The sequence below is a fragment of the Lolium perenne genome, chromosome 7, assembly GCF_019359855.2.
Source record: "Lolium perenne isolate Kyuss_39 chromosome 7, Kyuss_2.0, whole genome shotgun sequence".
Lineage (NCBI taxonomy): Eukaryota > Viridiplantae > Streptophyta > Magnoliopsida > Poales > Poaceae > Lolium > Lolium perenne.
The window spans coordinates 303,619,209-303,641,043 of record NC_067250.2 but is presented as its reverse complement, the minus strand read 5'-3'; the positions used below and the strand labels follow the sequence as shown (position 1 = coordinate 303,641,043).

The 21,835-nt window shown below is 51.4% G+C and overlaps 1 protein-coding gene across 1 annotated transcript; it reads right to left on the bottom strand.

The window, feature by feature from the left end:
* Positions 1–9,442: 9,442 nt before the first annotated feature.
* On the bottom strand, positions 9,443–10,727 carry LOC139834005 (uncharacterized). Its single transcript, XM_071824386.1, has 5 exons — positions 10,302–10,727; positions 10,027–10,200; positions 9,837–9,947; positions 9,666–9,735; positions 9,443–9,559 (listed from the first exon to the last, which is right to left on the bottom strand). The coding sequence occupies exons 1-5, from the start codon at positions 10,718–10,720 to the stop codon at positions 9,443–9,445; spliced, it is 891 nt and encodes a 296-aa protein (XP_071680487.1). The 5' UTR covers positions 10,721–10,727.
* Between the last annotated feature and the right edge of the window lie 11,108 nt (positions 10,728–21,835).

Below are 21,835 nucleotides of genomic sequence, written 5' to 3'. Positions count from 1 at the left end.
CACGATATGCCGGAGCCACGCCGTCAACATGAACTAGGCCAGGCCAGTGCGGAGGGCAGCTGCCCACCATGTGGCATGTGCCCATGTTGGTCAGCACCTAACACTCGTCGAGCATCAGAGGAAGAGAAGCAAGGCATTTCATTAGCTGGAAATGCTCACTTACACGTTTGAAGGAGCTTCCAGCCAACGGTGCTTTGGTCCATCTAATGAAGCTGGGTTTTCGTAGGACGACGCATACACATCCACGCATCGGTCCCCTTCAACGGAGCTTCCGCCAAGGACTACATCAACATCTATAGCTCGTATTCAACCAGACGAGACATCACTATGCGGCCGACCGACCAGCATCGGCCGATAACTACATCAACAAATCAGCACACTCTTCGTCGACTTCTTTCAGCGAGAACTACATCGGCATGCAGCTACTCGCCTACGTCAACCGACTACTCTAGTCGAGTCACACGACCACGACACACCAAGCCTCCATGGACCCATGCACATCTCCGACATCACAGGATCTACATCGCCAAGTTCATACATCATCGTCGTCAAGCCAAGCTGCCACGCGACAACGTTTAAGTCTACTCCGACAACCAGATCGACCATCTTCCCCAACATCGGCCTAGCACCGACGAGGCGAAGCCACTCCATCTTCTTGTCTTTTCTTCGATGAAGCGAACTATTTCTTGCCGGGCACCGACGAGGCGAAGGCAAGACATCAAGTCCGACACCGACGAGGCGGACACCACCAGGCCTGGCACCGACGAGGCGAAGGCCGCCCATCTGTCTGAGCTGACGAGGCCAGACATCTTCATCATCGGACATCGACAAGCCGGAGAGTATGGCTAAGCATCGCCGGGGCGACGGACGTACCGTCCCGCTTTCCACTTCACCATCACATCATCATCGTCTACGCCAAGTGCATGGAGAGGACGAGACTTGAAGACAACGACCATTGCAGCAGCTTAATCGGAGGTGGTCCGCGGCGTTGACTCGTGGACGTAATTAATCGGGAGCCTTCCGAGGCCCCGTGAACCAGAACACACAATCTCCCAAGTCATATCGGCCGCGCTAGCAGGCCACGGAGCGTATATGTAAAGGGATCTTGTAATTTCGTTTCTCCATTGAGAGATTAATAAAAATACATGTTTCCCTATATTTTATTTGTGTACTTATGTACACTGGCACGCCCGCACATTTATTTTCCCCTGACGCGCAGAGAGATAATATTTAGTCCACCTTTTTATTATTTCTCGTGTCAAACAAAATAGCACGCCCGGTGGGACATGGTTCTCCTCCCATCTTTGCTGCGCAACAATGGTCGTCAAATTCGTCTTCATGATCTTCCCCATAATACAAGGCGGTGTGTGAAGTTATTTATCTTGGGGTATTCTAGCCGGGGCCTTATCTTGCAAAATGGCCCGGATAACTCCCTCACAATTCAAGACCCAACTGTGATCACTTTTTCTGGTGGGAATCCACGGGTGCATGTCCAACATGCCTTGATACATGGGTTCTGTCCGAATTACGGCGGCCAGTTAATAAGGCGCCATGCATTATATAAGGGGTCTAAGATGTTTTACTCTCCCCAAGACTTTCTTTGGTGGACCATGTCATCGTTCACCTTTTATGGAAGGCTTCGCCGATCTCCGAATCACGCCCAGTTCTACTTGGGGCAGTTTCGTGAAGCGGGAATTTATCTTGTTCCAGGCAAAAACAAGTTTCGTCAATCTTAACTTGAAGCCTAGTACACCGGCGACTGAACCTATCCTAGGTCGCCCCATGAAGACGACGGCTCTAATTGATGGAAGGGTGGCATACTCCTTTGATGAAGAAGCGAATGGCCCGTCTTCTCCGACCTACTGGGCTCGGATGCGAGGGCGATGTGCTGAGCGGATATCTTCACCAAGCGCAGGTTCTACCGGAAGAGCTATGGCATCTATAGCCTTCACATGTTGTGCTTGGTTTTTGCACCACATGCATCACACTATTCCACCTTTTCGCATGATCTGAGGCAATTACTAACTATAAATAATGGTTTTTCCTACAAATATCCCCTAGTGTTTGAAGAATTGGCTACCTTGGGACTTGTCGGAGGGCGTCAAAACATGCCGTGGTGCAGCGGAGCTGCTCTCACATTCATAATGCACGACACATGGCAATTGCATGCTTCTGGAGGCGGTGAAGAAGAATATTTGGGCACTTCTGACACTGAGACTCCATGCTCATCATTCTTCCTGGCGTTTCTCAGGTTTATGGAGGCTCGCGTCCCGGGGAAGACTATAGGAAAAGATCAAGAAAATGCTGCCCGGCCCAACACAAGTTGAGGTTCGGTGCGTAGCCCCTTGGCAACCCCGGGGCGTGCCACCATAAGCTCCAGATAAAGTGCCAGAGGGTTTTCTTAGTCTACCAAGGTGAATGACTGTTTTCCAAGTTCTCAAGGTGGGTCCCTGTCCAAAATAGAAGAATACTCCCGAAGAGGTTCCAGCAATCCTGAGAAGAACAAAGAAAATCTCCAGAAGTTCAAGTAATCTTATAAAGTCCACGGCTGTACAAATAGCTCGTGCAAAGCAATTCTCACAAGAGTAAATATCTTCAAGAGTTCAAAGAAGCAAGTCAAGCAATCATGGGCAGTAAGGGAACCACTCGAAAGGAGGCGGGAGCAGTCATTCACCACCCCTCAATCAAGGCATGGATTATTTTCGGCCATTTTTCCCAAACCCATTTACCCCAATTGACCTCACCTAAGTCTTTGTGTTCTTGAGGCTCAGTCCGGGGGCATGTTTGAGTTGTGGGGTTCCACTCGGTACGATGATGGGCTAGAATATGATTTTTTGCTGCCTCTCGAAAGCATCCATGAAGCATGTCGTCTCCACACACACACACACTCTAAAGGAAACTCAATATTGAGTTGCGACGGTCATGGTCCTCTGACTTTTCCCAATGACGAGTCCTTTGGTAGCCTTTTCCGATTACACCACTATGCCTCATGGTTTAAAGAATTTTTTTTAAACATGTTACAAAATATACTTGCTTGCATATTCTTTGCATTCACACTTGGTGCAGCTATAATCATCATGGCGCACACGTTGAACCTGCGCTAAGAAGATGGCTACAGGACCACCATATCAGTGTGTCCATGATACCGCCTATGACCTCACGACGTCTAGTGGCTTACGCCAACATCGAATAAACATTGGCGGCTGGGGCAGGCGACATCCATGCTCAGAAGGTGGCCTGATGGCTCCCTGTCATCCGTATATCTACATCAACCTACATCATGGTACTAGGGAAGCAACTCCTGTGCGCCATGACATCGCCAACGACTTGTCGGCGCTCAATCTTCTACGTCGACCTACGTCATGGTGCTAGGGCAGCAACTTCCATGCGCCGTGACATCGCCGACGACTTCTCGGCGCTCGATCTTCTACGTCGACCTACGTCATGGTGCTGGGGCAGCAACTTCCGTGCGCCGTGACATCGCCGGCGACTTCTCGACGCTCCATCTTCTACATCGACCTACGTCATGGTGTTGGGGCAGCAACTTCCATGCGCCGTGACATCGCCGGCGACTTCTCGGCGCTCCATCTTCTACATCGACCTACGTCATGGTACTGGGGCAGTAACGCCCATGCGCCATGACATCGCCGTCTTCTTCTCGGCGTCGGACCTTCTGCATTGACCTACATCATGGCGCTGGGGCCAATAACACCCGTGCACCATGACATCGCCAACGACTTATCGGCGCTTGATCTTCTACATCGACCTACATCATGGCGCTGGGGGCAATAACGCCCATGCACCGTGACATCGCCAACGACTTGTCGGCGCTTGATCTTCTACATCGACCTACATCACGGCACTGGGGGCAGTAACGTCCATGCGCCATGACGCCGCCGCCGACTTCTCGGTGCTCGATCATCCACACCAACCTACACCACGGCACTTGGGGCAGCAACTTCCATGCACCATGACATCGCCGGCGACTTCTCGGCGCTCCATCTTCTACCCCGACCCACATCGTGGACCGGGCAGTAACGTACATACGCCATGACATCGCCGACGACTTCTCGGCGCTCGGTCATCGACACCAATCTACGTATCGGCACTGGGGCAGCAATGCCCATGCGCCGTGACATCTCCGACGACTTCACGGCACCTTTATAATCTACATCAACGATATCATGAGCACATGGGTTGGCAACACCTGTATTTCTATGACGCTGATGGCGCCCCAGCGCCTAGTCTACAATTACAATAATGCCAGGGGCAACACCGCCCCTCGGTCATCAACATAGCCGATGGCTACCCCGGCATACTACTGTTCACTTAAATGTGAGCGGTCGATGGCTTTCCGATGCTTCTTCCTTGCATAGGACCACGACAAGGCGGAGGGCTTCTACCGATTTGTTCGTGCGTCTCTACCAAGTTTATGGGAGCAGTGTAGCGCGCCAGTGCGGCCAGCGTGAATCTGTGAAACCCTTCGACCTAGTTGGCTGGCACTGCAATTGCTAAGCGGTCGCGCCGTCGAATGAAGGCAATGTGAGATTGTCTTATTGCCTAGCACCGTGACTGTTTCATGGTCGCAACAAGCCTCCTCACGTCCAATGCAAGTGCGGATGAACTTACCTGCACTAGACTTTAACGGTCTCTTCTCAAGGAAAATTCACACTATTGATGTACCTATTGATGTTATTCAATACAAGATGTTTATGCGGCTGCGCATGGAGACCTGCGGTCATAACCACGTCGTTACGGCTATGGAGCCCGCGCCGGTCAGCAGGTAGATCACCCGCTGCACGACCCTAAAATTTCCTTGCGGCGTTTTGGCTTGCGAAGTTGCGCCCAAAGCCTTAATAAACTGGGCGTGTGGAATTCTCATCTTTATATAAAAATGCTTATGAGCAAATGGATAAAAATGATAGGCGCATGTATAGAGATGCCCTGTATTGCGGGTAGTGCGTCATCTGGACGTCTGCTTCTTTTATTATTTGCACTTATTGTTCAAAGCATGCAGCGTGAAGGAAGATTAAAAGAAAGCCATGGATTGCCTACATGGTATTGATATGGATGGTATCTCTGGGCGGGCGACTTAGAATCTCGTCGACCGTGTTCAGATTGAATCGTATTTATCTGTTGTACGGTTCTCGCCTTTGATGCTGAAACGAGTAGCAGGAAGTACAAAATAATGTCAAACACCACAGCAGTGCTTACGGCTGATCGATTACTTGATCGTCGGACAGCACGCTTATGGAATTTATGAGTATATAAACTCACAGATTTTCCTCGCCTTTGCTCTTCACATTGGAGCAGACTAAAAAAATGAGTTTGCCCGATGGAGCTATGACCGAGCTGCTGTTGCTTGTAGCACCAAGCTCAACAGCGAAGGAACAACCCTGTATGAACACTGGAAATATCTCGGCACCCGTCGTCCAGGGCGCCACCGTGCTCGATGACGAGGCAAAGCTGATCATTCAGATATCAAGACTCAAGCAGAGCAATTATAATATGATGGATCACATACAATTCATCAACACAATTGATCCGAAACTCAATATGATTGATTCGAAACTCAATATGGTTGAGGTCGCCAGGGTAAAATAAAGAAGTGTGATATTCTCTAAACAAACAGCAGGGATTGGAAGGCTGCAAAGAAAATGCGCCGCTTAATATTGTTTTCTCACCAAGTCGAGTTTGATCTGCTTCGCGCTCGAACTCAACTTGCCGAGGGAGCATTTGTTCGACGTGATTTTGTACCTAGCAAATGAAAATCACGTGGCATTTTGGGTGTGCAATACACGTATAAATACACATGACAGGGCGGCCGTACAAACTACCTATGGCTGCTTATGCTGCTCTCTTATTTAAATGTGTTGGCTATACATTCACATCGATCAATCCCTTGCTAGCTCTCTATGCATGCAGGGCTTCGCATGGGTCAGGTATGCAGGTACATGTACATGAACGGGTACAGCTTATGTATCCTGGCTAGGCTGAAGAAACGGACGGGTTTTGATCGCCCGGTGCAGCACGTCCTTGCGCCAGGTTCGAGTCAATCGCATCCGCGTCTCCGCAACGATCGGCACCCAGCTAGCTGATAAGGATGCTCTCAGCCGAGCCGCAAATGGAGCAACGGCACAACAACTTGAGAACGACGCCCGCGCAGTGCGTCCCATTCGGTTCGGCCTGGGCGCTCGTCTATAAAAGGGACGCAACAACAGCTGAGGAAGGCGAGGAGAAAACAGACGGCAGCGGACGACGCGCCTAACAAGAGACTTGGGGCACCGGACACGCGCCACACAAGCTGAAGATGAAGGTTGCCCATCACCGGAGGGCCGTCGCGGACGTTCGCAACACGGTGTGTCCGGCAGCGACACGACGCCGCGCCATGATGCACATCAAGCGTCAAGGGTAGCCGTCAGGCTACCCGCAACACTGACGAGGCAAGCCATCACGTCGACCATGGCCGTGAACGCCCTGCTCCTTCACGCCACCACAGTCCGCGGCGAACAAGATCGACTCTGTCGACGAGGATGTCGCAGCTGGAGCTTCTTATATGTAGCCCATCGGCGTGCACTTGTGATGCCGGCGGCCGTAGAAATGGAGGCCGCGCCACCGGAATGAGATATTTCCTCCTTCCTAATAACCATTTTAGCAGTACTGAGCCGCAGGTACGTACAAGGCGCAGTCCACCAAGAAGGAGAAGAAATGAAGGCAGCGGCTGACGCGGCCACGGAGCCAGAGCAGCAGACGCGCTCCGGGGAATTTGAAGACGTACGGAGGTGTTGCCGATCACCGGCGAACAAGGACGTCGGCGATCAAGGACGTCGGCGACACGGTGTCCGGCAGCGACACGACGCTGCGCCATGAGCACATTAAGCGGAGCTCTCCGCAGCGTTGACATGGCAAGCTAGCCATGGCGCCACCGACACCGACCATGGCCGTGGAAGCCCTGCTACACCACGTCACCCACAGAGTCCATGGTGAACAAGATCATCTCCATCGTCAAGGATGCCGCCACCGGGGATTCCCATACGGCACCCGTGCATCGGTGATGCCAGCCGTTGCAGAAATGCACGCCGTGCCGCCGAGATGCAACACCAGCAAGACCACTGGCAGCGAACGACGCGCCAAGTTGGTATACGACGGCGGCGAACTATACACACGCGCCCAAACGGCGGCAGCTGCGCCACTCATATCCGAAGGCCGGAGGCGGCGGATGATGCGTCGAGCACACGCCCTGGAGCCATGACGCAGAGATCTGGTGCAGGAGAACGGACGCCCAACTTGAAGACGGAGGTTGCCGATCGGCAGATGTCAAGGACGACATCGGCGACATGGCGTGTCTGGCAGCGACCCGACACCACGCTGTGATGCATATCAAGCGAAGCTCTCCGCGACGCTGACAAGGCAAGCTAGCCATCGCGCCGACCGTGGCCGTGGAGGCCCTGGCCCTTCACGCGACCACAGTCCGTGGCGAACAAGATCGTCTCCGTCAAGGAGAAGGTCGCCGCTGGAGCTTCCCATATGCAGCCCGTCGGCGCGCACCGATGATGCTGGCATCTGTCGAAACGCAGGCCGTGTCACCGGGATGAGATTCGTTTCCTCCATTACCGAAACACCATTGTGGCTGTATCAAATTGCAGATGACGCGCCGAACACGTAGCGGAGGCGGCGCCGAAGTACACAAGCGCCCAACGGCGGTAGCTGAGCACCACGTACCCGGAGGCGGCGGATGACACGCCGAACACACGCCATGGAGCCACGATGCAGAGCGCGCCCCACAACATGAAGACGGCGGTCGCCGATCATCAGTTGCCGAGGATGTCGGCGACACGGCATGACCGGCAGCTGCTCGACGCCGCGCCATGGTGCACGCCAAGCGGGAAGGGCGGCCGATGGAGCTCCCTGCGACGCTGACGAAGCAAACCATCCCGCCGCCGACGCGGACCATGGCCGTGGAGGCCCTGCTCCTCCACGCCACCAGAGTTCGTGGCAACAAGATCGCCCCCATCAATGAGGATGCGCGCCGGCGAGTCGTGACGCAGAGCACGCCCCTGAACTTGAAGACGGAGGTGGCAAGCACATGCACTCCAGCTCTCGGACGCTGTCGCCGGACGGTCCTAACGCTGCGCCGGAATGCAAACCTGGAAAAACGGCCCCGCTGGAGCTGCATATACGTAGCCCGTCGGCGTACACCGCTCAGCATATTCTGGTGCTCCAAGGCCCATGGTGGCGAACAAGATCGGCTCCGTCGACAAGGATAGCCCCGCCGGAGCTGCCTATACGTAGCCCGTCGGTGTGCACCGCTCAACATATTCCGGTGTTTCAAGGGCCATGCACGCGTACCCCATGTGTGTCCATCGGGAGCTACGCGAGCATCACCAGCACGATATGCCGGAGCCACGCCGTCAACATGAACTAGGCCAGGCCAGTGCGGAGGGCAGCTGCCCACCATGTGGCATGTGCCCATGTTGGTCAGCACCTTACACTCGTCGAGCATCAGAGGAAGAGAAGCAAGGCATTTCATTAGCTGGAAATGCTCACTTACACGTTTGAAGGAGCTTCCAGCCAACGGTGCTTTGGTCCATCTAATGAAGCTGGGTTTTCGTAGGACGACGCATACACATCCACGCATCGGTCCCCTTCAACGGAGCTTCCGCCAAGGACTACATCAACATCTATAGCTCGTATTCAACCAGACGAGACATCACTATGCGGCCGACCGACCAGCATCGGCCGATAACTACATCAACAAATCAGCACACTCTTCACTAGTGGAAAACGGGGCAATAGGCCCGGTCCATTTGGGCCTTTAGACCCGGTTCCTGAACCGGGACCAACTAGGCGGGACTAAAGGGGGTACCCTTTAGTCCCGGTTCAAAGATAAACCGGGCCTAAAGGCCTCAACACGTGGTGCGACCAGGGAGCTCGCGCTGGAAGGGCTTTGGTCCCGGTTCGTGGTACGAACCGGGCCTATGTTTCTCTGCCGCGGCAGAGAATTGCTATTTCTCTGCCGCGGCACAGATTTGGGCTGTACCAGCGTTTCTCTGCCGCGGCAGAGAAACAGTCTGTTTCCCTTGCCGCGGCAGAGTTTCAGCAATGCATATATATATCATTCAAGAAACCACAAAAAATCGTCATGAATATATATAGACATCGTCAACAGTACACGACATAGTCAACACAGTACACGTAATGCATGCATATTTACAATACAACTTTTCCTGAACGAATATCCTCCGCCGTCACGTGCTCTCCACCTGGGGTAAGGACCTCGGTAATAAAGAATCCCGCGATCTCCTCTTGAATTGCTTTTATTTGATCCGCTGTTATGAGAGTGTCCCGCAGGCGTGTCATCTATATTTAAAAAAGGAGAACAATATATGAATGGAACTCAATACAATAGATGGTACTAATTAAGATTAATTGTGAAAATTTGTTATCGTACACGAGTGTGGTGTATTTGGGCATCCCCACCCTTGGGACAGGACATGTCACGCATGAAGGTGCAGACGTAGTATCCACATAAGTTATTCCCTTTTTCCTGCCTCATACACTTTACGAAAAAATAGTTCGATCAAACTAATAATCAAGCATCGTATTGAAAGTAAATATCATATATAAAGTTTCACGGACATAGCTATATATATAGTACTACTTACAGGGTAATCTCTAAATGTAAGCTCCGGTTTCCATTCACCCGGAACAGTATTGATGAACCGTTTCCAAGCCCTGCCCGGCAAAAAATAATGAGTAAATGAGTAATTGATTAGTTGATGATATCTTCGAATTAGAGCAGATGAAGATACCAATACGAAATTGATTGAAACTACCTCTGGAGGATGGCAGCCATGTCCGCCCATTCCGCATATTCTGTACGTTTCGAGTCCATGACGTTTACGACTCCAAGGTGAAGATCAATGATTAGGAGAATAAAATGGAAACTGCACAAGCATAGCTCAATGATTACGAGAATAAAGTGGAAGGTGCACAAGCATAATGTATGTTATATATAACACTCACTTGAAGTTGTAGGGAAAGAATATATCCTCTTTGTCTGCTTGCTTCTCTAAAAACATTACGATGTTGTCCTCTGTGTCCTTGGCGAAGTCTCGAACCGTAACTTCATGAACTGTGTTTGGGTCTATGAACCCCAGCGGTAGGAGCTTGCCTCTTTTGTATTCCAGCTTCTTCATTCTGCATAATTAAATGTATAGCGTACACAAAGAATATAATGAGGATAATTGTTAGTGCAAATGAATGAGCTACAAACTTAATTACACAAATAAATCACTTACAGGCAGTAGCAACTGATGACAGCTTTGTCGAGGGCGTCTTGATTGAATAACTGAAACAGTTCTTCTAACTCAATGTTTATCTCGTCTTCCCCCCGGAAGTAATGCTCATCTCTAAGATACACCGTGATGTAGGTTTCACATCTTCGACAGGCTTTCAGGTACCAGTCATGCAACCTTCGCATCTGAGTCCCTAGACGCGCGAGCTCGCCAGGTTTGACGAGATCAGATCCGTATCTATACTTGTTTACCACTTGAGCCGTTGGATAGTAATCTTCGTACTCAACTGATGCTCCCTGAGCTCTAGCCGCCCGTTCGATCATCGATGCCGTCTCTGGATCATGATATGGCTCCACGATGAAGTGGGGTGCGGCCTGAATGTCCTGCTGTCCAAGCTGGGCGACTTTTTTTGCTTCTTTCATCGCTCTAGAGGACTGTCCAAGAGAGCGGTCATAATCAGCTCTCAGCTCAGGTCCTAGAGGGCGCCGACCGGGTCCTGAGCCGCGCTGGGTGTGCCCCCAAAGCCACGGAACAACAACGGGAGCATAGCTAACATGAGATCCCCGCATAACGCTCCATCCGGTCCTATACATGTTGTCTAACGCGTACATGTAACGGCGAACATGCTGGTCCTCCGCTTCAATGCGCTGAGCTACCTCCTCCGGCGGGGCCAGCTCCCTCTGAAACGACCGTGGCCCATAAGACCTCCACCAAAGAATATCCGGGTCGACAACGGGACCCGGATTCCGCACCAAGGTGCGCGACCCGGAAGCTAAGACCTCCCAGTGCCACCCCGGCGGAGCCCAGTCCCGGACCTCCCCCATCTGCTCCATCTCCTCGGTGAGAGTCAGACCACGGCCCGCCGGCTGTCGCTGTCGCGGCATCGTAGCTACGAAAACAAATCATATATGTATACTAATATAAATAAAAAACATGATATTGTGCTAAATAAAAAACTTCACTACTTTTGTACTAACGCCGCGTTCCACGACCCCGGATCGATCGATCCGGATCGGGGGTCGGGAACGACAGCGGGAGCGGTAGAGGGAATTGAACGACCGTATTTTGGGGGCGCCGGCAGGGGCGTCGACACTACCGGCACCGCCACGGACTCGGCGCTCCTCCTCTCGCTCTTCTCTCTATTTTGCGACCCTAGTACTATGTCGCGGTGGCACCGGCAGGGGCGCCGGCACTACCGGAGATGGTGGCGGTCGGCCGGTGGTGGCACTATAACATAGGGGTATGGTGGCGGCTGCTCGTAAAATATATCCATCTTATTTTGATCATAAAATCCTATGTTCCCTAAAAAAAAACCTATCTAATACACTATGTCTAATACACTATGTCCAATTATCTAATACACTATGTCTAATACACTATGTCTAATACACTATGTCCAATTATCTAATACACTATGTCTAAAAAAAAACCTATCTAATACACTATGTCTAATACAAATAAAAGTATCTAATTTCGGGATACATACAAATTATCTAATACACTATGTCCAATTTGATAATTATAAGAAACAAAAAAAAATAGAAAAATAAGGGTGGCCGGGGGCGCTCTCACCTTGCCGGCGGCGGTGGAGGAGGGGCGCGGCGGTGGAGCGCGGGCGACGGCGGTGGAGCGCGGGCGGCGGCGGCGGTGGAGCGCGGGCGCTCTCACCTTCACGGCGGCGAGCGCGGCGGCGGCGCGGCGGCGAGCGCGGCGGCGCGCGCGGAGAGACGGCCGGCACGCGCGCGGCCGTCGGGAGAGAGGAGAGAGGCGGCGCACGGCGGCAGCGGTGGCGGTGCGCGAGGCGGAGGGCGGCGGCGGTGGTGCGAGCGGCGGAGGCGGTGGCGATTCGCGGCGCGGCAGCCTGGCGGCGCTGTGGTGTCTCCTCCTCGCGCGATTGATTTGCGCGAGGAAGGAGACGAGCAGTTATAGTGCCCCCCCCCCTTTGGACCCCGTGCGTTTTACAAACCCGGTCCAAAGGCCCCCCATTTGTCCCCGTTTGTAATACAAACCGGGTCAAAAGGCCATTTTTGCTGCGTTTTCGCTGCGCGCGCAAAAAAGGCCTTTAGTCCCGGTTTGTAATACAAACCGGGTCCAAAGGCCAAATTTTTTTAAAAAATTTCATTCCCGCCTTATTTCAAATGAAAAAAAGCCACCGCACTGCCACACGTGTCCACCGCCGTGTAGTGGCCACTGTCGCCACCGCCACCGCCTGGCCACCACCGTCACCGCCATGTACGGGCCACCGCCGTGTACTGCCCACCACCGCCACCGCCATGTACTGGCCACCACCGCCACCGCCACACGTGTCCCTTCCCCGTGCCACGTGTCGCCGCCGCTTCCACGTGCCTCGCCCCGCCGTCACCGCCATGTACGGGCCACCGCCGTGTACTGCCCACCACCGCCACCGCCGTGTACTGCCCACCATCGGCACCGCCGTGTACTGCCCACCACCGCCACCGCCACCGCCTGGCCACCACCGTCACCGCCATGTACGGGCCACCGCCGTGTATCGCCCTTCCCGTGCCACGATGTCACCGCCGCTTCCACCTGCCTCGCACCTCCGTCACCGCCATGTACGGGCCACCGCCGTGTACTGCCCACCACCGCCACCGCCCGTGTCTTGGCCACCGTCGGCACCGCCGTGTACTGCCCACCACCGCCACCGCCACCGCCTGGCCACCACCGTCACCGCCATGTACGGGCCACCGCCGTGTACTGCCCACCACCGCCACCGCCACACGTGTCCCTTCCCCGTGCCACGTGTCGCCGCCGCTTCCACGTGCCTCGCCCCGCCGCCACCGCCGTGCGACGTGTAGATCCCGCTTCCACGTGCCACGCCCCGCCGCCTCCCCGCGCCACCTGTCGCCGCCGCTTCCACGTGCCACGCCCCGCCGCTTCCCCGCGCCACCTGTCGCCAAACTTGCCGCGCCGATGTGCTATAAAGCGCCGCGTGCGCGCGGAACCACACGTCGTCATCGCCTCCGTTCATTCGTCACCGGGATGCCGCCGCGCCGTCGCGGCTCGTCCGGTTTCCGTGGCGTCCGAGCGCGGCCGAACGGTAGGTTCTACGCCGAGATGCGTGCCGGTGGCTTCCGGCTCACCCTCGGCACGTACAACACCCCGGAGCTGGCGGCGCGCGCTTACGACGCGGCCGCATGGCGATTGCGGCGGCCACGGTGCGACATGAACTTCCCAGACGTCGAATCGCTAGAGGAGGCGGAGTTCCTCGCGCCGACGCCGTGCCTCGTCGACGACGAGGACCGTCGCCGCCACCGCCAGGTGCAGCGCCGGATCGCAATCGCCGAGCACGACGAGGAGTTGATGCGCCAGTGGAGGGCGCAGTTCCCCAACGACGTCGACAACACCGCCGCGTTCTTCGCTGACCTCCGGGCACAACGCAGGTCCAACAGGCGCCATCGTCGGGCCGTCGCCGTGTTCGAGCTCGATAACCCGAATACAACTTGGGCCGACAACGACCCTCGGTGGGACGACATTTGGACCGAGACAACCTCCGACGACGAGTAGATCGACTAGACTAGTTGTTTATCTATTTTATTGTATTTTCAATAAAGTCGTTGTGGCAGACGATGATGATGAAAAGTGTCCCGCCAGATTACATGTGGAATTAAAGTACAGAACGCAACTGAAAATTAATTAAGATACATGGCCAGATAGTACTCGTGCCTAGCCCTATAGTACTCGTGCCTAGCTCAACTGAAAATTAATTAAGATACATGGCCAGATTCGACTGTTCGAGTCATTCAGTCATACTCGTGCCTAGCCCTATAGTACTCGCCACTGTAGTCGTCGTAGTCGCCGTCATCATCGTCGCTGGCATCGGGGTCGCGGTAGTCAAACCTCGGCGGGAGAGCACGCGTGGGCTGGGACTGAGGGTAGCGCAGGCGGGGGCCACGGTGGGCCATGACGCCCTGGAGAGTTCGGTCGCGCCACCACAGCCGACGGCCGGCCTCGTTGAAGTTCGAAGGAGGCGGGCCGCCCTCCTCGTGCCTGGCGAGCGCCCTCTCACGCCGATTGATGAAGAAGCTCTCCCAAGTCGGGCTGTAGTCGGGATGCCACTGGGGATTCCTCCGCTGCTCGGCGTGAGCTCGAAGTAGTAGTGGTTCGTGATGGCCATCTCGCGCGCCACACCTAGAGGGACGGGAGGGACCGGTACCCCTCGGCAGCTCGGCAACCAGCCGGTAGGGACGCGGTAGCCCGGCGGGCAGGGGTAGTTCGACGCGCAGCGCCTCCGCCTCCCGGAGGGTGAGAGATACGATGGAAGCCCTGTGACCTGGTGATGCGGTTTGCAGAGATGAGGCTAGATGTGTTCTGTAAAGGGTGGCGGAGCCAAGTGCTATATAGTGAAACAATGGCGGGCGGAGGGAGGCGGGAAGCGGTGGAAAGCGCGGGAAGAAAAATAGGCGGGAACGCGGTGGCGCCAAAAAGCTGTCGGTGGGATAAGGACGTGTGGGTAACCTTTAGTCCCGGCTGGTGGGTACAACCGGGACTAAAGATCCTTTTTTGTGTCATCTAACAAAACTGTCGGTGGGATAAGGACGTGTGGGTAACCTTTAGTCCCGGCTGGTGGGTACAACCGGGACTAAAGATGTCGGCAGGATAAGAACGCATGGGTGGACGCACTGCTCGATGAGATAAAGCATGTAGCGCACGACGCCCTGTCGAAGGAACAAGACAAAGTAGAAGAGGTGCCGTGCCTATAAAAGGAGCATCGATACGCCTTGCCAAGCCCACGAACGACTACATCTCATCTAACGGTGTTGGGGAAAGGGTTGGGAAATCTCCCGTGGCGCATCTCCACTTTTAATATCTTACATACGATTACATGATTACACAAAAATAAATGGGAAATTGATTGCCATGTTGAGATACTCATTTGTGCCATGAACATTCTTCAATTAACTTGATGATGGAGCATCTTCATCATTTAATTAATCTTCTTCGGCCGTAACCATGGAGCATCTTCATCATTTAACTTGATGCTTGGATCAATGTTCACTCTGAAGGGTGGAATTTCATCAAACTGATTATAATCTTCGGACATGTCTGTCTTGTCCTCCACTCCCACGATGTTTCTTTTTCCAGAAAGAACTATGTGGCGCTTTGGCTCATCGTTTGATGTATTTGTTTCCTTATGTTTCCTTTTTCTTGGTTTGGTAGACATATCCTTCACATAGAAAACCTGGGCCACATCCTTGGCTAGGACGAATGGTTCGTCTCTATACCCAAGATTGTTGAGATCCTTGTTGTCATTCCATACAACTTGTCTACCTGAACCCCGCCTCTGTTTTGTTGACCCATTTGCACCTAAACAAAGGGACCTTAAAAGAAGGTCCATACTCAAGTTCCCATATATCCTCTATGTAACCATAATATGTGTCATTTGGGCCTTCATTCATTATTGCATCAAAGCGGACACCACTGTTTTGGTTGGTGCTCTTTTTATCTTGGGCGATCGTGTAAAATGTATTCCCATTTATCTCGTACCCTTGGAAAGTCACTACGATCGAAGATGGTGTACGGGCCAGCAAGTACAACTGATCTTCAATATGTTTGTTATTCAGGAGATGTTTTTGCAACCAACCGCCGAAAGTCGACATGTGTTCACGTCTAATCCAATCGTTCGGCTGCCCCGGGTTACGGGAGCGTAGAAAGTTCTTGTGGTCACCGATATACGGAGCCACCAAGGTGGAACTTTGTAGGACTGTGTAGTGTGCTTGAGTCAAAGAAATCCCGTCCCTACATATCATTGATTTCCTTCCTAGCGTGCCTTTTCCACTTAGTCTCCCTTCATGCCGCGATTCGGGAACACCAATCGGCTTAAGGTCGGGAATAAAGTCAACACGAGAATTCAATGACCTCCTCTGTTCCATAGCCCTTGGAGATGCTTCCTTACGGCCTAGCACGGTTATGAACATATTTCTTCAAGACTCCCATGAACCTCTCGAAGGGGAACATATTGTGTAGAAACACGGGACCGAGAATGGAAATCTCATCGACCAGGTGAACGAGGAGATTTTTCAAAATATTGAAGAAGGATGTTGGGAACACCAGGTCAAAACTAACTAGAGATTGGACCACATCATTACGCAACCTCGGTAGAATTTCTGGATTTATTACCTTCGAGAAATTGCATTGAGGAATGCACATAGCTTCACAATGGGCAGTCGAACATTTTCCGGTAGAAGCCCCCTCAATGCAATCGGAAGCAAGCTGTGTCATTATCACGTGACAGTCATGAGACTTCAAGTTACGGAATGTTTTCTTCTCCATATTTATTATTCCCTTTATATTGGAGGAGAAGCCAGACGGGACCTTGATCTTGCTAAGACATTCAAAAAATATTTCCTTCTCTGCTTTTGTAAGAGCGTAGCTGGATAAATGACGTCCTTTAACTCTCTCATGCAGCTTTTTGGGGTCTTTCCAACGTTGCTGGTCCTCCCGTGCTTACGGTGTATCTTTTGTCTTCCCGTACACACCCGAAAGCCTAGCAGGTTCACGCAAAGATTCTTCGTCACGTGCATCACATCGATTGAAGAGCGGACCTCTAAGACTTCCCAATAGGGTAGATCCCAAAATATAGATTTCTTCTTCCACATGGGCGCGTATCCGGCATCGTCATTCGGAACAGACCGCCCGCCAGGACCCTTTCCAAATATTACATCTAGATCCTTGACCATACCAAATATATCAACACCATCACGATGGGGAGGCTTCCTCCGGTGATCAGCCTCACCGTTGTAATGCTTGCCTTTCTTTCTTACGGGATGGGTAAGCCTAAGAAATCGACGATGCCCCAGGTACACGACCTTCTGACCTTTTTCCAAATAATCACCTTCGAGCTCATGTAAACAGTGTGTGCATGCATTGTATCCCTTGTTTGACTGTCCTGAAATGTTACCAAGAGCAGGCCAGTCATTGATGGTTACGAAAAGCATCGCTCTTAGGTCAAATTCCTCCTGCTTGTGCTCGTCCCACACACGTACACCTGCTAGGGACCACAGCTGTAGAAGTTCTTCGACTAATGGCTTCAGGTACACATCAATGTCGTTCCCGGGTTGCTTCGGGCCTTGTATGAGCACTGGCATCATAATGAACTTCCGCTTCATGCACAACCAAGGAGGAAGGTTATATATACAAAGAGTCACAGGCCAGGTGCTATGGCTGCAGCTCTGCTCTCCAAAAGGATTCATGCCATCTCGTCTTGAGACCAAACCGTAAGTTCCTTGCATCCTGTGCAAAGTTTGGGAACTCTCTATCGATTTTTCTCCATTGGGAGCCATCAGCAGGGTGCCTCAACATCACGTCTTTCTTACGGTCTTCTTTGTGCCATCGCAACAACCTAGCATGCTCTTTATTTACGAACAAGCGTTTCAGCCGTGGTATTATAGGAGCATACCACATAACCTTGGCGGGAACCCTCTTCTGGGGGCGCTCGCCCTCAACATCACCAGGGTCATCTCGTCGATCTTATACCGCAATGCAGTGCACACCGGACATGCATCCAAATTCTCGTACTCATCGCGGTAGAGGATGCAGTCATTAATGCATGCATGTATCTTTTGCACATCTAATCCTAGAGGGCAGACAATCTTCTTCGCTTCGTACGTACTGGCGGGCAATTCGTTACCCCTTGGAAGCTTCCTCTTAATTATTGTCAGCAACTTTCCAAATCCTGAGTCAGTGACACCGTTCTCTGCCTTCCATTGCAACAATTCCAGTGTCGCCTAGCTTTTTATGGCCATCTTCGCAAGTTGGGTATAACAATTTGTTGTGATCTTCTATCATCTTGTCAAAGGCCAACCTTTCCTTTTCAGTTTCACATTCTCTCCTTGCATCAGCAATGGCCCGGCCAAGATCATCATCGGCGGGCTCATACGGGTGCCTCTTGATCTTCTACTTCATTGTCTTCATTGCCTTCTGCGGTATCATCGTATTCGGGAAATTGGGATAACCGTCATCATCCTCTTCCTCTTCGTCATTGTCTTCCATCATAACCCCTCTTTCTCCGTGCTTGGTCCAACAATAGTAGCTTGGGCATGAAACCGGATCGCAGAAGGTGGCTGTGAATGAGACTCGAGCGAGCGTAATTTACGGTATTCTTGCAGTCCACACATGGACAATACATGAAGCCACCATGTTTGTTTGCCTCCGCCACGGCCATAAAATTATCCAGGCCCGCAGTGAACTCGTCAAACCGTCGGTCAATGTACATCCATTGCTGATTCATCTGCATGATATAATTAAGCTGATCAAAACCATTACAGAACATCACGATGTATATATACACATGCATTTTATCAATTGCAGATGAAAAGGATAAAGTTGTTAACCTCGATGAAGAAGAAAAAAGCAAGTTAAGTGTGGCTTGATTTGTGTAAACTCAAGTGGCAAATCCTCTTAAGCATTTCATCAAACACCTCTTGTGCATGTGAAAAAGAGAGGAGAGCAATACACCCTCTTGTCACGATAGTGAAATAATGGCTAGGTGTGCCTAACACTTGGGCGGGGGCAAGGTTATATAGCCGAGAGGGGGCCTTTGGACCCGGTTTGTCATACAAACCGGGACTAAAGGGTTCCCCAGGCTGACACGGCCTGCCGCGCCCTGCGGGTGGACCCTTTGGTCCCGGTTTGTATGACAAACCGGGTCCAAAGGCCGCTACAGGACAGGCGCCAGCGGGTGGGGTCGTCCTGGGCAGAAACGAACCGGGTCCAATGGGGGCATTGGACCCGGTTTGGTTCAGCAGTGGGTCATTTGCTTGGGACCAAAGGCCTCTTCTCCACTAGTGCTTCGTCGACTTCTTTCAGCGAGAACTACATCGGCATGCAGCTACTCGCCTACGTCAACCGACTACTCTAGTCGAGTCACACGACCACGACACACCAAGCCTCCATGGACCCATGCACATCTCCGACATCACAGGATCTACATCGCCAAGTTCATACATCATCGTCGTCAAGCCAAGCTGCCACGCGACAACGTTTAAGTCTACTCCGACAACCAGATCGACCATCTTCCCCAACATCGGCCTAGCACCGACGAGGCGAAGCCACTCCATCGTCTTGTCTTTTCTTCGATGAAGCGAACTATTTCTTGCCGGGCACCGACGAGGCGAAGGCAAGACATCAAGTCCGACACCGACGAGGCGGACACCACCAGGCCTGGCACCGACGAGGCGAAGGCCGCCCATCTGTCTGAGCTGACGAGGCCAGACATCTTCATCATCGGACATCGACAAGCCGGAGAGTATGGCTAAGCATCGCCGGGGCGACGGACGTACCGTCCCGCTTTCCACTTCACCATCACATCATCATCGTCTACGCCAAGTGCATGGAGAGGACGAGACTTGAAGACAACGACCATTGCAGCAGCTTAATCGGAGGTGGTCCGCGGCGTTGACTCGTGGACGTAATTAATCGGGAGCCTTCCGAGGCCCCGTGAACCAGAACACACAATCTCCCAAGTCATATCGGCCGCGCTAGCAGGCCACGGAGCGCATATGTAAAGGGATCTTGTAATTTCGTTTCTCCATTGAGAGATTAATAAAAATACATGTTTCCCTATATTTTATTTGTGTACTTATGTACACTGGCACGCCCGCACATTTATTTTCCCCTGACGCGCAGAGAGATAATATTTAGTCCACCTTTTTATTATTTCTCGTGTCAAACATCAGCATCTGTTTTTCTCTTGAAGATCCATTTATTTTCGACAGCCTTTCGGCTATCAGGTAAGTCTACCAAAGTCCATACTTTGTTATCATACTTGGATCCCATTTCGGATTTCATGGCTTCTTGCCATTTGTTGGAATCTGGGCTCATCATCGCTTCTTCATACGTCGCAGGGTCCTCATCATTGTTATCCACAATCAAAACATTTAGACAAGGATCATACCAATCAGGAGTGGTACGTTCCCTTGTCGATCTGCGAGGTTCAGTAGTTTCCTCGTTCGAAGTTTCATGATCATTATCATTAGCTTCCTCTGTTGCCGGTGTATGCGGTACAGGTACAATTTCCGATACTGCGCTACTCTGATCAACGAGTATAGATTCATCAATCTCATCGAGTTCTACTTTTCTTCCAGTCACTTCTTTAGTGAGAAATTCTTTCTCAAGAAAGGTTCCGTTCTTAGCAACAAAGATTTTGCCTTCGGATCTGTGATAGAAAGTGTACCCTATAGTTTCCTTAGGGTATCCTATGAAGACGCATTTCTCTGCTTTGGGTTCTAGCTTGTCCGGTTGTAACTTCTTTACATAGGCTTCGCAACCCCAAACTTTCGAGCAACGACTTAGGTTTCTTATTAAACCATAGTTCATACGGTGTCGTTTCTACGGATTTTTATGGTGCTCTATTTAAAGTGAATGCGGCTGTCTCTAATGCATAACTCCAAAATGATAACGGCAAATCAGTAAGAGACATCATAGAACGAACCATATCTAAGAGAGTTCGATTACGACGTTCGGACACACCGTTACGTTGAGGTGTTCCCGGCGGTGTCAATTGTGAAAGTATTCCGCGTTTCTTTAAATGCATGCCAAACTCATAACTCAGATATTCACCTCCACGATCAGATCGTAGAAATTTAATCTTCTTGTTACGTTGATTTTCTACTTCACTTTGAAATTCCTTAAACTTCTCGAAAGTTTCGGATTTATGTTTCATGAAATAGATATACCCATATCTACTCAGATCATCTGTGAAGGTTAGAACATAACGATAACCACCGCGCGATGCTACGCTCATTGGTCTGCATACATCGGTATGTATGATTTCCAATAAGTCAGTATCTCGCTCCATCATACCAGAAAATGGAGTTTTAGTCATTTTTTCCATTAGACATGCTTCGCATCTATCAAGTGACTCAAAGTCAAGTGATTCAAGTAATCCATCAGTATGTAGTTTCTTCATGCGTTTCACTCCAATATGACCAAGACGACAGTGCCACATATAAGTAGAATTATCATTCAATTTAATTCGCTTAGCATTAACGTTATGTATATGCGTATCACTACTATCGAGATCAAACAGAAATAAGCCATTCTTTTGTGGTGCTCGACCATAAAAGATATTATTCATAAAAATAGAACAACCATTATTCTCAGACTTGAATGAATAACCGTCTTGCATTAAACAAGATCCAGATATAATGTTCATGCTCAACGCAGGTACATAATACCAATTATTTAGGCTTAAAACTAATCCCGAAGGTAGATGTAGAGGAAGTGTGCCGACTGCGATCACATTGACCTTGGATCCGTTTCCAACGTGCATCGTCACTTCATCTTTCAGCAGTTGTCGTTTATTCTTTAGTTCCTGTTTCGAGTTACAAATGTGAGCAACCGAACCAGTATCAAATACCCAGGTACTAGAACGAGAACCAGTGAAATGAACATCTATAATATGTATATCAGATATACCTTCTTTCTTCTTCTTGACAAGGCCGCTCTTCAGATCAGCCAGATACTTGGAGCAATTACGTTTCCAGTGTCCCTTCTCCTTGCAGTAATAGCACTCAGCA